This window comes from Gigantopelta aegis, chromosome 5 (assembly GCF_016097555.1).
Source record: "Gigantopelta aegis isolate Gae_Host chromosome 5, Gae_host_genome, whole genome shotgun sequence".
Classification (NCBI taxonomy): domain Eukaryota; kingdom Metazoa; phylum Mollusca; class Gastropoda; order Neomphalida; family Peltospiridae; genus Gigantopelta; species Gigantopelta aegis.
In genome coordinates this window covers 24,777,492-24,791,193 of record NC_054703.1, presented here as the reverse complement: position 1 = coordinate 24,791,193, position 13,702 = coordinate 24,777,492, and the positions used below count along the sequence as shown (strand labels likewise).

The window sequence follows — 13,702 nt, the reverse complement described above, 5'->3', positions numbered from 1 at the left end:
ACATTTCTTTCTTTCTTTCTTTCTTTCTTTCCATCATGTCATGTGACCTTCGCTGAATTAAATTGTTTATACTCTTAAAAGAAAGAAACGATATTTACATGCATTTGTGTCCTCACACACACACACACACACACACCCTAAAAAACAAAAAAACAAAAACAACAAAAAACCTACAAAAACCCCCCAACAACAACAAATAACTTCAGTTAATCTATGCTTCCACTCTAATCTGTAAACTCAGTAATATTGCTATGTGATATGTTGTTAGTTTAGACTGTTGATTCAATGAATTTTTGAAGACCTATATGCATCTATTATCTTGTAATGAAATGCACTTTTAATCCAACTATGCTTTTCTTTTTTTGAACCGTATATAATACTTTTTTTTATTATTAAACATGTCGCTAGAACCGATTTGGTGATTGAGGTGTCATATGGGTAGCAAACCCAACTATGTTATCCCGGTCATTTGGGGACTAGGACTTTTATGTGTAAAATCCGCATTATTTCATTTAGGCGGAACTCTCAATCCTGCGGGGAGGTGGGATCAGCCGACCCCCCCCCCCCCCCCCCCCCCCCCCCGGCTACGGGGAGCGAAACGATTCAGTCTAGCTGTAGGCACTGGCAGATTTCAAGGAAACTGAATGTTAAGGTAAGAGTTACCGTATGTTCTCTTAATATCGATATGTGTTATTTAATATTTCGTATTATTTTGTGGATTTAATTAAATAAAACAAATAACACACTAAGTTGGCTGAATAAAGTCGCCGTCTAAATATGTATCATAATATAGGGTTTATTGATTTTACAATCCAAGGGAACAACTGGTATGACGTTTTTTTCACGTTAGTGAATTGCCGTTCGCATGCCTCGTTATTGGTTTATGAAAATCAATGAAACACTGGTCTGAATTTTGAGAAATATTTTAATAGGTAGATAAATACTTTATTTGCATTAGGCCCCATGGGCCTTGATCACATACCTATATACGAAAATATATCATACACAATACGATATATTGATAAACAATACAAAGTTATAATCAAAAGCAAAATAATGGTCTGACCTTATCCACCCACTCCATATTTAATTTGTAATATACTTAAGATAGTTTCTCTTCTTCTTCTTTTTTTGAGAGACTTATATAAACAAAATGCTATTTCTGTGTTCAGATATTCTAATATCGATGGAACCCCCCCCCCCCCCCCCAAAAAAAAAAAAAAAAAATCTGTATAACGTTCCTTCTCAGAATTTGTTCACAAAAGTCCAATATAAAGTAATAACATTTTAGCATATGCTGTTTCACCTGTGCCCGCAACCGACATTTGCATTCAAATATGCATTACATTTCAGAATGGGGCGACCGGACCAGAAGAGACGCGATCGCAAACGTGCAGCGGAAAATAACCGTTCGACTCTTGATGGATTCATCAAACGAAAATGTGATACGAATCTAAATACAAATGTGGATCAGACGATACAGTCCGACCATGTCGATAATGCGGACCAAAGAACCAAAGCTCCTAATATAAACATGAGTGATTTAGATCCAACACTTCCCACCTCCCTGAAACCAACGGGTGCATTTATAACTAGCATTGGTCAAATATACTCCGCATACGAAAACTGGGATAGCATTCCAAATGAAAATGTCCATATGTTTCTTTAAAAAATTTCGTAATCTCAGTCAAGAACACAAGTACCACCTATTAAAACACCTGGTATGCGTATGCCTGGTGACTGCCTATTTCCATCGCGGTACATCGGCGGTTGTAACAGACAATTCAGCAATACATGGATTAATGACTTCCCATGGATTGTCTACTGCATGTCTTCCATGTGTCTTGTTTGTGAGCGATAAAGGGAACAACTTGGTCTTAGTAAACAAACCATTCCGCAAATGGAATTAAAGAAAGACACGATCAATACATATTCAGGATGTGGCTACCATATTCACGCCATGCAAGCTGCTGACGATCTGATTCACAACATCGAAAATCCAGAATCGACAATTCCGGCACACAACGATACACGCGTTGCAAAACATATCGTGCGAAATCATTACATTGTAAAAGGTATTATCTCGCCTTCATGTAAAATTCTTTAATCTCATTGGTTGTTTGCCGTTGGACAAATCCCTTATCCCCCTGTGGGCGGAGCCAAATTCTCTTATAATCTGTATAATCTTATTGTCTGTAATTTCCAACAGTTTCCAGCCGCCCCAGTTAATGCTAAAGCAATAATTAGATTATAAATAACATTGATAATCAATCAAGTATACATAATTAATTTAATTTTTACTATAAAATACACTATTTCAATACTTTTAAAAGCTGCAATGTTGAACTCGGCCACCTAATTACGGTCGTGGTGTTATTGTATTAATGCGCGATTAACAACAGTTGTTTTTTGTTTGTGTTTTTTTTTTAATATTTTTATTTTTTTACTACATACATTTCTGATAAAAAAAAACTTTTAATTTTTTTTTTTTTTTTTATTTTTTTTTTATTAATATCTGTTTCAGACAATTTCGTATTACAAACATTTGAAGTTAAAAACTCGTTTATCGATGGAACTATTTTTCGTCACTAGCAAGTGGTTTCGTTCGCGTCCGCGTGGTACGGCTCCGTTCGCGTCCGCGTGGTACGGCTCCGTTAATAAATTGTTGACAATTATTGTCTGGCGTTATTTTGATTATTTGGCTATATGGTTTAACATGTCGGCAAGATAAATTCGTTGTAGAAGCATCTCTCGGGGTATATGGCTTTTTATTGCCCTCTGTGTGCTCTTTTACCCCCTTGCCTTCTGCTCGGGGTAAAAGAACATACAGAGGGTACATAAAAAGCCACATACCCCTCGTGATGCTTCTACAACTTATATTATCGATGCTGTGCTGTGGTGCAGTAGACAGTGTATCAGTTTACGTGGAGGCAAAGGAACTATATGAAATGATGGCAATCCCAGCAATTTTCTCGCCCTGACCAAACTTATGGCAAATCATGACCCAATATTGAAAGCGCACATGTATTCACCGATTATAAAGACAGAAACAGTATTTGTCATCAACAATTGAAAATGAAGTGATAAATATAATGGGTGAGGAAATTATTCTTGCGCGGATCATTAATGAGATAAATTCGGCTGTGTTTATAGTGTATTAGCTGATGAGACGACCTCTCATAATAAAGAACAACTTCAACTACACCCGGCGGACGTTTACATACGGAGAATAACTATAAATAGTATTTAAAATTGTCCTGATTTCCCCCGTTTTGGGCCACGCCCACAAAACACTGAGGGGGAGGGGCGAGGTCAGAGTGAGAAAATGCACAGATTTGTTTCTCCGAGTAACAAGGAAGTTTCCCACAAAATCTGTCTTGAATTGGTAAAGTAGTTTTGGCGAATAAGTCCAAACTGTGAACCATTTATCAATTGAGGCTTTTGCCCATGCGCGTGCTGTAACCTCACCGTGGTGCAGGGGTGTAACATTCTCTTTGAGAATGGCCAATACAGCACAAATTGGAATTTTGAGTAAAAGTCAGTATCTATCTGTGATATTTGTATTTTTGCACAGTTCTTTCACTGTTTTTGTTAGAATCTTGAATTTTTATATTGATGTTGATCATCACTTTATTTGTTTGCATTACCATAGTTTAACACCCAATAGCCGATGTATTCTTCGTGCTGGGGTGTCGTTAAACATTCATTCATTCATTCATTCATTCATTCAATTGACGCTTCGCCACCTCTTATCTCTCTCTCTCTCTCTCTCTCTCTCTCTCTCTCTCTCTCTCTCTCTCTCTCTCTCTCTCTCTCTCTCTCTCTCTCTCTCTCTCTCTCTCTCTCTCTCAAAATGAGCACATTTTATATCATATTTATGATATATTGAACTGGAGTACAGGATTTCTGCCAGAAGGTAAAACTGGTATGGCGCCATACCCAAAATATTTAGCAAAATGTTTTATTTAGCCTTTTGACAACATTAATTACTCTTATCATTACTGTATGATTTTCTTAACCCTAACCCTAAACAAAACACATTTTCTTTCATGTTGACTATGGCTGCATTCAATTCCACAGCGTCATATCCATAATCACTAATAGTATACACACTACACACACTACAGAAAAAAACGTCAGCACCCACATTCAGCTAAGGTTCGGCAAACTCCGGACAGCCGACTATATCGTGACGTAGTGTCACATCAGAGGCGGATGTGGGTGGGTGCGGTGGGTGTTGGGGGGTGGTGGTGGTGGGTTGGGGGGTTGGTGGTCCCCCCCCTAAATTTTGCGACAGTTATAATTTTATTATATATTAATTTTTACCCCCCTCCAAACCTCCCCCAAAGTTCCCTTGGCAATCAGCCTCGTCATGCCCACCCCCAATGGATTTACTGGATCCGTCACTGCACGTGGTTGCCCAGTTAGCCATTCCGTCTTCCAGGGGCCGTCTCATACAATAATACAAGTGCCCGACAATCTAAAAAAAAACACCCAGCTTTTGTTTAAGGACACCACTAGAACACATTGATTCATTAATTATCGGCTATTGGACGTCAAATATTTGGTAATTTTATGATAGTTAGAGGAACCCCGCTACATTTTATCATTAGTAGCAAGTGATCTTTTATATGTACCATCCCACAGACAGGATAGCACATACCACGGCCTTTGATATACCAGAGGTATACGATCAAATAATTTTTTACGTTAAAAAAACGTAAATGTAATATTGTTTCTGTGTGTGTGCGTGTGCGTGTGCGTACCACTCTCTGTCGCTTAGGTGATTGTCCACAGTCCAGTGGTAAACCGCTCACTTGATGCGTGGTCGGTCTGGGATCGATCCCCGTCGGTGGTCCATTGCGCTATTCTCGCTCCACCCAGTGCACGACAGTTGCTATATCTAAGGCCGTGGTAGGTCCTCTCTGTGGAATGGTGCATATAAAAGATCACTTGCTGCTAATGATAAAATATAACGGGTTTCCTCAAGTAAAAGTTGTTTGATTAGTTAATATATGTTTGTCGCTCGTGTCGCGCGACAAAAATTAGAAACAATTCCTATCGGTATTGTGTCTCGTGCTCAACTACATCAATCTGTCACGCCGTACGCGTGCGGTTAGGATGCAGCAATTAAAATCAATGGTTTCTTAAAAAAAATCGCTAGCGTCGCACGCGTCCGGTTACTATGCAGCTTTAGAAAGGGACAAGTCCACAAGTTCTTGTGATATGTCTAATGCTCTGTGATGTGTGAGGGCATATTAGAAATATCGTGTCCTATTCCTTTAGGGTAGATGTTTATCTGTATATTAGATGTAAAATCTTTGTGTTTTAATTACACACTAAAACAATAGAGATAAACATGCTTGGTGTTTGACATAGGCCTACATTGGCAAGGTGGCCAACATGGGACTAATATAGACGTACAAATGACAAGTGGCACAAGAACAATTGCCACTATCTACATGTATGACTATGAGATGACGGCACCATAGAAACATTCCATTATTCTAAAACTAAAGGCATATAAGTTGGGGGGGGGGGGGGGGTAACTGTGGCTGTGGCAGCCCCCGGTGACTAGGGACCTGAACAGGGTGCAAGAGATATATTGTAATATTTTTGCATTTATTTGTGATACGTAACATTATATTTATTGATTCCACACATCTCTTTAAAATTAACTAGAAAATTTCAAAATAGTAAAGTGCTGCCACTGAATGTAAAGGTGTTTTTTTTTCAAATGTGACGTCACGTTTAAAATGCTAGTTTGTATAATTATGGCAGTAAATGCAATTACTGGATTTGTTATTTTGTTATGGAAAGAAAGAAAGAAGTGTTTTATTTAACGACGCACTCAACACATTTTATTTACGGTTATATGGCGTCAGACATATGATTAAGGACCACACAGATTTTGAGAGGAAACCCGCTGTCGCCACTACATGGGCTACTCCTCCGATTAGCAGCAAGGGATCTTTTATTTGTGCTTCCCACAGGCAGGATAGCACAAACCATGGCCTTTGTTGAACCAGTTATGGATCACTGGTCGGTGCAAGTGGTTTACACCTAGCCACTGAGCCTTGCGGAGCACTCACTCAGGGTTTGGCGTCGGTATCTGGATTAAAAATCCCATGCCTCGACTGGGATCCGAACCCAGTACCTACCAGCCTGTAGACCGATGGCCTGCCACGACGCCACCGAGGCCGGTTTTTGTTATGGAGATGAACAGTTAGCTGGAAGTATAATTTTTATTTTTTAAAACATAATTAACACTTTTGGCGGGAAGCTGCTTATTGCACACTTTGATAAATTTCTCGTAATCTACTTATATGGATAAAATTTAATACCGATGGTCATAATTGGCTTTAGTTATAAAAATGTATGCTAACATCATACGGACGTACACTGTAACAGCACCACGGTAGGATTACACTATAACAGCACCACAGTAGCATGGCAATTGTTACATATTCAGAAATAGTTTTTACATTTTTTAATCAACCATATAAAATTAACATTGCATCTCAGTTTACAACCAGTTAGCAGAAGTGGAGATTTAAAAATGCTATATTTTGGTGTCGGACGTACACACAAGTAACATATCTAAATACTATGGATAAAAGTCTGCTTGAAATATATATATATATTATTTTTTATATATATTATGTCAATTAACAAAGGACATGTCTGGGATTATTTCTATATACAGATTTATATTTCTACTCACTTAAGTATATATATATATATATATATATATATATATATATATATATATATATATATATATATATATATATATTAAAAAATGCTGATAAATGTGTTGATAGAATCTTTCGTAAAACGTTGCTGCATTCATCGCTGACGCATTAGTTGCATTATAAGTGACTAAAACACATCTACTGAAAAAGGATTAATATAATATTTGACACTATAGATAATAACCTTTCAAATGGTACCAAACTTGTCTCACTTTAGTGAGTTTTAAAAAAGTGACGTATTCGTTTACTCGACCACGGAACTACCGGCTTCGGCGGCGTCGTGGTTAGGCCACTTTATGCATGTTCGGTCTGGGATCAATCCCCGTCGGTGGTCCATTGCGCTATTCTCGCTCCACCAAGTGCACCACGGTTGCTATATCTAAGGCCGTGGTATGTGCTATCCTCTCTGTGGGATGGTGCATATAAAAAATGACTTGCTGCTAATGATAAAATATAACGGGTTTCCTCAAGTAAAAGGTGTTTGATTAGTTAATATATGTTATAATATATGCGACAAAAATTAGAAACAATTCCTATCGGTATTGTGTCTCGTCCTCAATTACATCAATCTGTCACGCCGTACGCGTGCGGTTAGGATGCAGCAATTAAAATCAATGGTTTCTAAAAAAAAAAAATCGCTCGCGTCCGGTTAGGATGCAGCTTTAGAAAGGGACAAGTCCACAAGTTCTTGTGATATGTCTAATTCTCTGTGATGTGTGAGGGCATATTAGAAATATCGTGTCCTATTCCTTTAGGGTAGATGTTATCTGTATATTAGAGTGCGAATCATTTTTACATGCTCATATACCACTAGAGTTTCGAGCATGTCCGTCCCATGGCTTGTCCCGGGACAGAAAAAATTAAGCGGACAATTTTGAAATGTAAAACGAAAATTAAACAGTGGGGCCTTTAAAATTTTAATCCGCATTTCTAATATAATTAATATAGAAAATTCTACTCATTAAATTTGGTCGCTAGATTAGATCGGGTGGTCAAAATGAAATCAGATAAGATGGAGGGGGGGGGGGGGAGGGGGAGGGGGGTTAGAGTTAAAAATGGGCAGAATTTTGAAAATAGCAATTAGTAAAAACGTTAATAGAATTTAAAAAAAATAAAAAAATGTTACAAGCCAAAAATAAAAATAATTGACTTCTCGGTCGAATATGTATATAATTTGGAGCATTTTAGAAGGACAGTCCAAAAATAAATAAGAGAAAGAAGAGGGGATCGGACTATTTAATAATATTGAACAAAGAAAGTAATTTCCACATAAACCTTTGAACGAAGGTCCAAAAGTTTAACTCCAATCGTGAGTGGCCTCGTTAAGGCCGTTAGGGTGCACTGCTGGTAGGGACGAGATGGGTTGCATCCCGTCAAGAAAACCCCTAGATTGACAGTCAATAGACATTGAAGGTGTAGTGCTGTGCTGAAATACAGATCTTGAGAAGCCAGATCCGTCTGAACGAGAGAGAGTATCAGACTAGGGTATAGGTTGCTATAGTGGTGCGGACGGACCCGACTCCGGAGGATACGAGATGGTATCACAATAAAAGAAAGTAAAGTCTAGAAAAGAGTAGTAGGGGCCGACCCCGCTTCCTATTTCTTCTTAGAGTGGGGCGGTCAATCTTCCAGTGCTGCTAGGACAGGCTCGGACATGTAGAGACTAAACGCGAACAACCGTGGCGTTCTGCAGAATGGCCGTCATACGAGTCACGAAAAAAAAACAAGTCAACATAGTCAGACGGAGAAATGACGTGGAGGCGAGGAATCTCGCTAAAAAAAGAATCCAACCTGGTGGTGCAGACTGTCGAAACGAGAAGCGTTCCAGCGTTCAATCAGTTCCAGTGGCCGCATACATCCCAGTAGAAAACTTCACTTCGCTGACAAAAACAACGAAATGAAGGATCCCCAAGTCGAGCACACGAAAGCACATGCAGTGTGCCCCAGCGAAACAAACACGTCTTACCGCGTGGAGCTCCAGACTGGGAATGTCAAACTATTCATAAATTGTCACATTCGGAAATCCTTACTATCGGGCTTTTCCGTTGCTGCTCGCTTGACACGGAAATGTACGTATTGAGTCGCAATGTTTCGGCAGATCGACAGAACCAGAGCCGAGGTTATTAGCCGAGGTATTTTGAACGATCGGCCGAAGTATTCCGAGTTCAGTGAAAAACAGCGATGTGTGATTCTCACTTGTTGTTTTATTTCTTTGAAGATGATAACCATAGCCGTATTCCAACGTAAATGAACAATGAATGATAATGAGTAAGTAGCAAAACATTTATTTGTAATTAACGTTAACTGGTTATTTTCATTGGACATAAACACGTTTTGTTTAGAAGTTAGAACCAAGTATGACCGACCTATCACTTCTTATGCCAACAAGTAAGCCGACTACGCTTCACGTGATTGTTACATTTCCTGTCATCACTAATTCATAAAATCATGTCGTTTTTGTTTGTTTGTTTGCCTATTTCAAGTTAAATAAGATACGAGGAAAAAAAATAGCGTATAAAAATCGCGATACGCATAACTATATCGAGCTGATCAATTATCGCAGTATACCGGTATACCGGTTTATCGCTGCAGCACTACCAAAAAATTATGTATTGGTTTACTCGAGGGAACTGCCCCGTATTGTCCTGCCTATTTACCGACATCATCTAACACATGTACACACATTTCAGAACTGAAAGGTTTTGCACTAGTATGAATCAAGCCCCTGCGCGTGCTGTAACCTCACCGTGGTGCAGGGGTGTAACATTCTCTTTGAGAATGGCCAATACAGCACAAATTGAAGTTTAGAGTAAAATTCGGTTTTATTTGTATTTGTATTTTTGCACAGTTCTTTACACTGTTTTTGTTTAAACCTTGAATTTTTATATTGATGTTGATCATCACTTTATTTATTTGCATTACCATAGTTTGACACCCAATAGCCGATGTATTTTTCGTGCTGGGGTGTCGTTAAACATTCATTCATTCATTCATTCATTTAGTATGAATCAACGTCGTTTTATGCTGTGCCTGCGAATAAAACGTTATGCGCACACTTCCCATTACTAAAGTTAGTTACCAGTATGACTCAACGTATGGTGTTTTAAGCTGGGATTCTGTGTAAAGCATTTTGTGCACATTTCACATTTGTAAAGTTTTTCACCAGTATGAATCAACATATGCCCCTTTAAACTTAGCCTATGTGCAAAACGTTTTGAGCACACTTCACATTTGAAAGGTCTTTCGCCAGTATGAATCAACATATGTTGCTGTAAGCTCTCACTGTGTTTAAAACATTGTGTGCACACTTCGCATTTGAAACCTTTTTCACTATTATGAATGACCATATGCCTTTTTAAGAGGGATTTACATCTAAAACATTTTTTGCACGTTTCACATTTGAAAGGTTTCTCTCCAGTATGAATTAACATACGTTCTTTCAAGGTACAAGCCCATGCAAACTGCCTTGTGCACACTTCACATTCAAATGGTTTTCTGCCAGTATGAATCATCATATGATATTTTAAGTTTCCAATCTGAGTAAAACGTTTGGTGCACACTTCACACGGAAATCCTTCTTCCCCGGTATGAATAGTCATATGCTGTTTTAAGCTGGAACTGTATGCGTAACATTTTGTGCACACTTCACATTTGAAGCTTTTAGTACCAGTGTCACTTAACATGTGCAGTTTCAAGTTGCCACTGCTTATAAAACATTTTGTGCACACTTCGCATTTGAATGTTTTTTCACTGTGAGTGACCATATGATTCTTCAATGAGGAACTGCATGTGAAATAGTCTGCGCACACTTCACATTTGAAAGATTTTCCACCTGTGTGATTCAACATATGTAGTTTTAAAGTGGTACCTTTGGTAACACGTTTTATGCACACGTCACATTCAAAAGATTTTTCACCAGTATGAATCAACATATGATATTTAAAGCCGGTATTGGATGTAAAACGTTTTGTGCATACTTCACATTTGTAAGGATTGTCACTGCTATGTATGAGCATATGCTGTTTTAAGGTCCAACTCCATGTAAATCGTTTTGTGCACACGTCACATTTGAAAGGTTTTTCACCAGTACCGGTATGAACCAACATATGTTCTTTTAAGGTGGAATTGCTTGTAAAACGTTTTGTGCATACTTCACATGTGTAAGGATTGTCACTGCTATGAATAATGAACATATGCTGTTGAACGGTTTCTCGCCGGTATGTACGCGCATGTGTGCTTCTAGCTTGGATTTGCTTGCGACATATTTTGTGCACACTTCACATTTGAACGGTTTCTCGCCGGTATGTACGCGCATGTGTGCTTCTAGCTTGGATTTGCTTACGACATATTTTGTGCACACTTCACATTTGAGACCTCTGTTATCGCCAGTGGCTGACATTATTAGATATGTTTCTGTGAACAGTCTTCAGCACTTGGTGGGTGTTTTTCCCTGTATTTCTGTATTTATCCAGGTCGCATCTTCACTACACAGGTGTAGTATGAGACTGAAAAAAATAATTATATATATATATATATATGCTATAACTTACCCATACTATTCATGTCATAAACCCATGTGGTAATTTACTTTATTAACCCGGTTAATAATGGTATGCAAATCTGCAAAGTCTCTAGGTAATTTGTTGCTGTGGATCGGCCATTTGCTTACAAGCCAACAAGGGCTGTATACCTGAGCGTAACGTTTTCAAAGATTTGTTTAAAACGCGTGACGTCAAACTAATTTGTGCTAATTGTGATGATGTCATATTACCGATGGCGACGACTTTAGTACTGTGGTTTACTAAAAAAAAAAAATTAAAATGTTATTTTAGGAGTGTTAGAGGATAAATAGAATTCGCTATTCGTGTGTTTTAATATGTAAGAGCCTCGGCAAATACCTATTAAAATAGACTCGGCTGATATTTTCCATATTAAAAAACACTCGTGACGAAATATATATATATATATATATATATATATATATATATATATATATATATATATATATATATATATCTTACATTTTCAGTGCAATGAAAGTATGTGATATTTTTCAGATCACATACTTTAAGAATGTGATAACATTGCAAATTAGATGTAAATTAATCGAGGTCACAGCACTAGGTTTACTTGGGTCTTCACAAAACAATAAAATGTTAATCCCTATTTTATTTTGATGTAAGGACATACAAAATGACGTCATTCAAGTTTGACGTCATTTCCATTCAAAAAATACACCGCGCCACTTATTCTTACGTCATTTGAATATCTAGTAATGGCCGACTGGCATTAAAGTTGCGTGTACAGTTTACAAAAATACGTTGTATTAAGCTTGCGATTATATGATAAAGAGATTATTACCCTAGTGTGTTTCGGTATGTTCAATATCATAGATTAGGAATAAAAAATAATGTATTATGCTCGCATAATACAATTTTTATTCCTAATATATGATATTGACGATACCGAAAAACAATGGTAATAATCTCTCAACCCCCCCCCCCCCCCCCTCTCTCTCTCTCTCTCTCTCTCTCTCTCTCTCTCTCTCTCTCTCTCTCTCTCTCTCTCTCTCTCTCTGTCTGTCCGTGTTTCCCTCTTCATATATACATATGTCTGTTCCTCTTCCTCTCTCTGTCTCTGTCTCTCTTTTCATTTAAACCGTTTTGAATCAAGACAATTTTAATACAGAATTAGAAACGGTCTCACTGCTGTTTCCATACACTATATCGTGAGTGTTTTTGCGGTAACCTCACACTTGCAATTGAAATGATAGCTCAGGTGGTGTGTTTAAAATGGAAACTGAAAAGAATTATCTACAAAGTAATATAAGAATGGGGTTCAAAATCCGTAAAGATACAAAAAGTTTAGTCCGTACCTATGTTCCAATTCGGCTATCACCAGTTATTTGACAGTAGCGGAAACTAAGGTGAAAATAAATGATTCGTGTAAATAAATAACAAACATATACAGTCCTTATATTAGATGCCATTTCTCGAAACTTACGGTGCATCAGAACGTAGTTGTGTAGATGATACTAGCTATAAAACTGGCAAAACTAAACCAACAAGTTCTGCACTCAATCGAACAGTTTCACCAGCTTCTAACAAAGGAACAGTTTCACCAGCGTCTAACAAAGGAACTAAACATCCGAGAACTAATCTGGCCGACAGTTCGAAGTTCGGACTATACACATGCGGACTGTTGCTTCCTGCCCTCTTTAAACATTCTCAATGCTGTTGACACGTTAAAGCTTTACCAATGGTCTTGTGACATGTAAAAAATGTACTTTGAATTACACGGCCCCAGGAAAAGAAAGAAAGAAATGTTTTATTTAACGACGCACTCAACACATTTTATTTACGGTTATATGGCGTCAGACATATGGTTAAGGACCACACATATATTGAGGGAGAAAACCCGCTGTCACCTCTTCGTGGGCTACTCTTTTCAATTAGCAATAAGTGATCTTTTATATGCATCATCCCACAGGCAGGATAGCACATACCACGACCTTTGGTGTACCAGCCGTGGTGCACTGGCTGGAACGAGAAATAGCCCAATGGGCCCTGTACCACTGAGCTATGTCCCACCCCTGGCCCCAGAAAATTACAGCCAAATAATTTCATTAAGGCCTATGTACAGTTATTTTTATGAATTTATATTATTTCAAAATACAATAGCGGTGCCAACATGCAACACGTGTCGTCAAAGTTTAAAGTTTGTTTTGTTTAACCACACCACTAGAGCACATTGCTTTATTAATCATCGGCTATTGGATGTCAAACATATGGTCATTTCGATACAGTCACAGAGAGGAAACCCGCTACATTTTTGTTTTCATCAGTTGCAAGGGGTCTTTTATTTGCACCATCCCAGAGACAGGATAGCACATACCACGGCCTTTGATATACCAGTTGCAGTGCATTGGCTGGAGCGAAAAATAGCCC

At 38.1% G+C, this 13,702-nt stretch overlaps 1 protein-coding gene across 1 annotated transcript; it reads right to left on the bottom strand.

Annotated features, from left to right (window-relative positions):
* Window positions 1-9,652: 9,652 nt before the first annotated feature.
* Window positions 9,653-12,887, bottom strand: LOC121373475 (zinc finger protein 726-like). Its single transcript, XM_041500140.1, has 2 exons — window positions 12,759-12,887; window positions 9,653-11,260 (listed from the first exon to the last, which is right to left on the bottom strand). The coding sequence occupies exon 2, from the start codon at window positions 10,946-10,948 to the stop codon at window positions 9,827-9,829; it is 1,122 nt and encodes a 373-aa protein (XP_041356074.1). The 5' UTR covers window positions 10,949-11,260; window positions 12,759-12,887; the 3' UTR covers window positions 9,653-9,826.
* Between the last annotated feature and the right edge of the window lie 815 nt (window positions 12,888-13,702).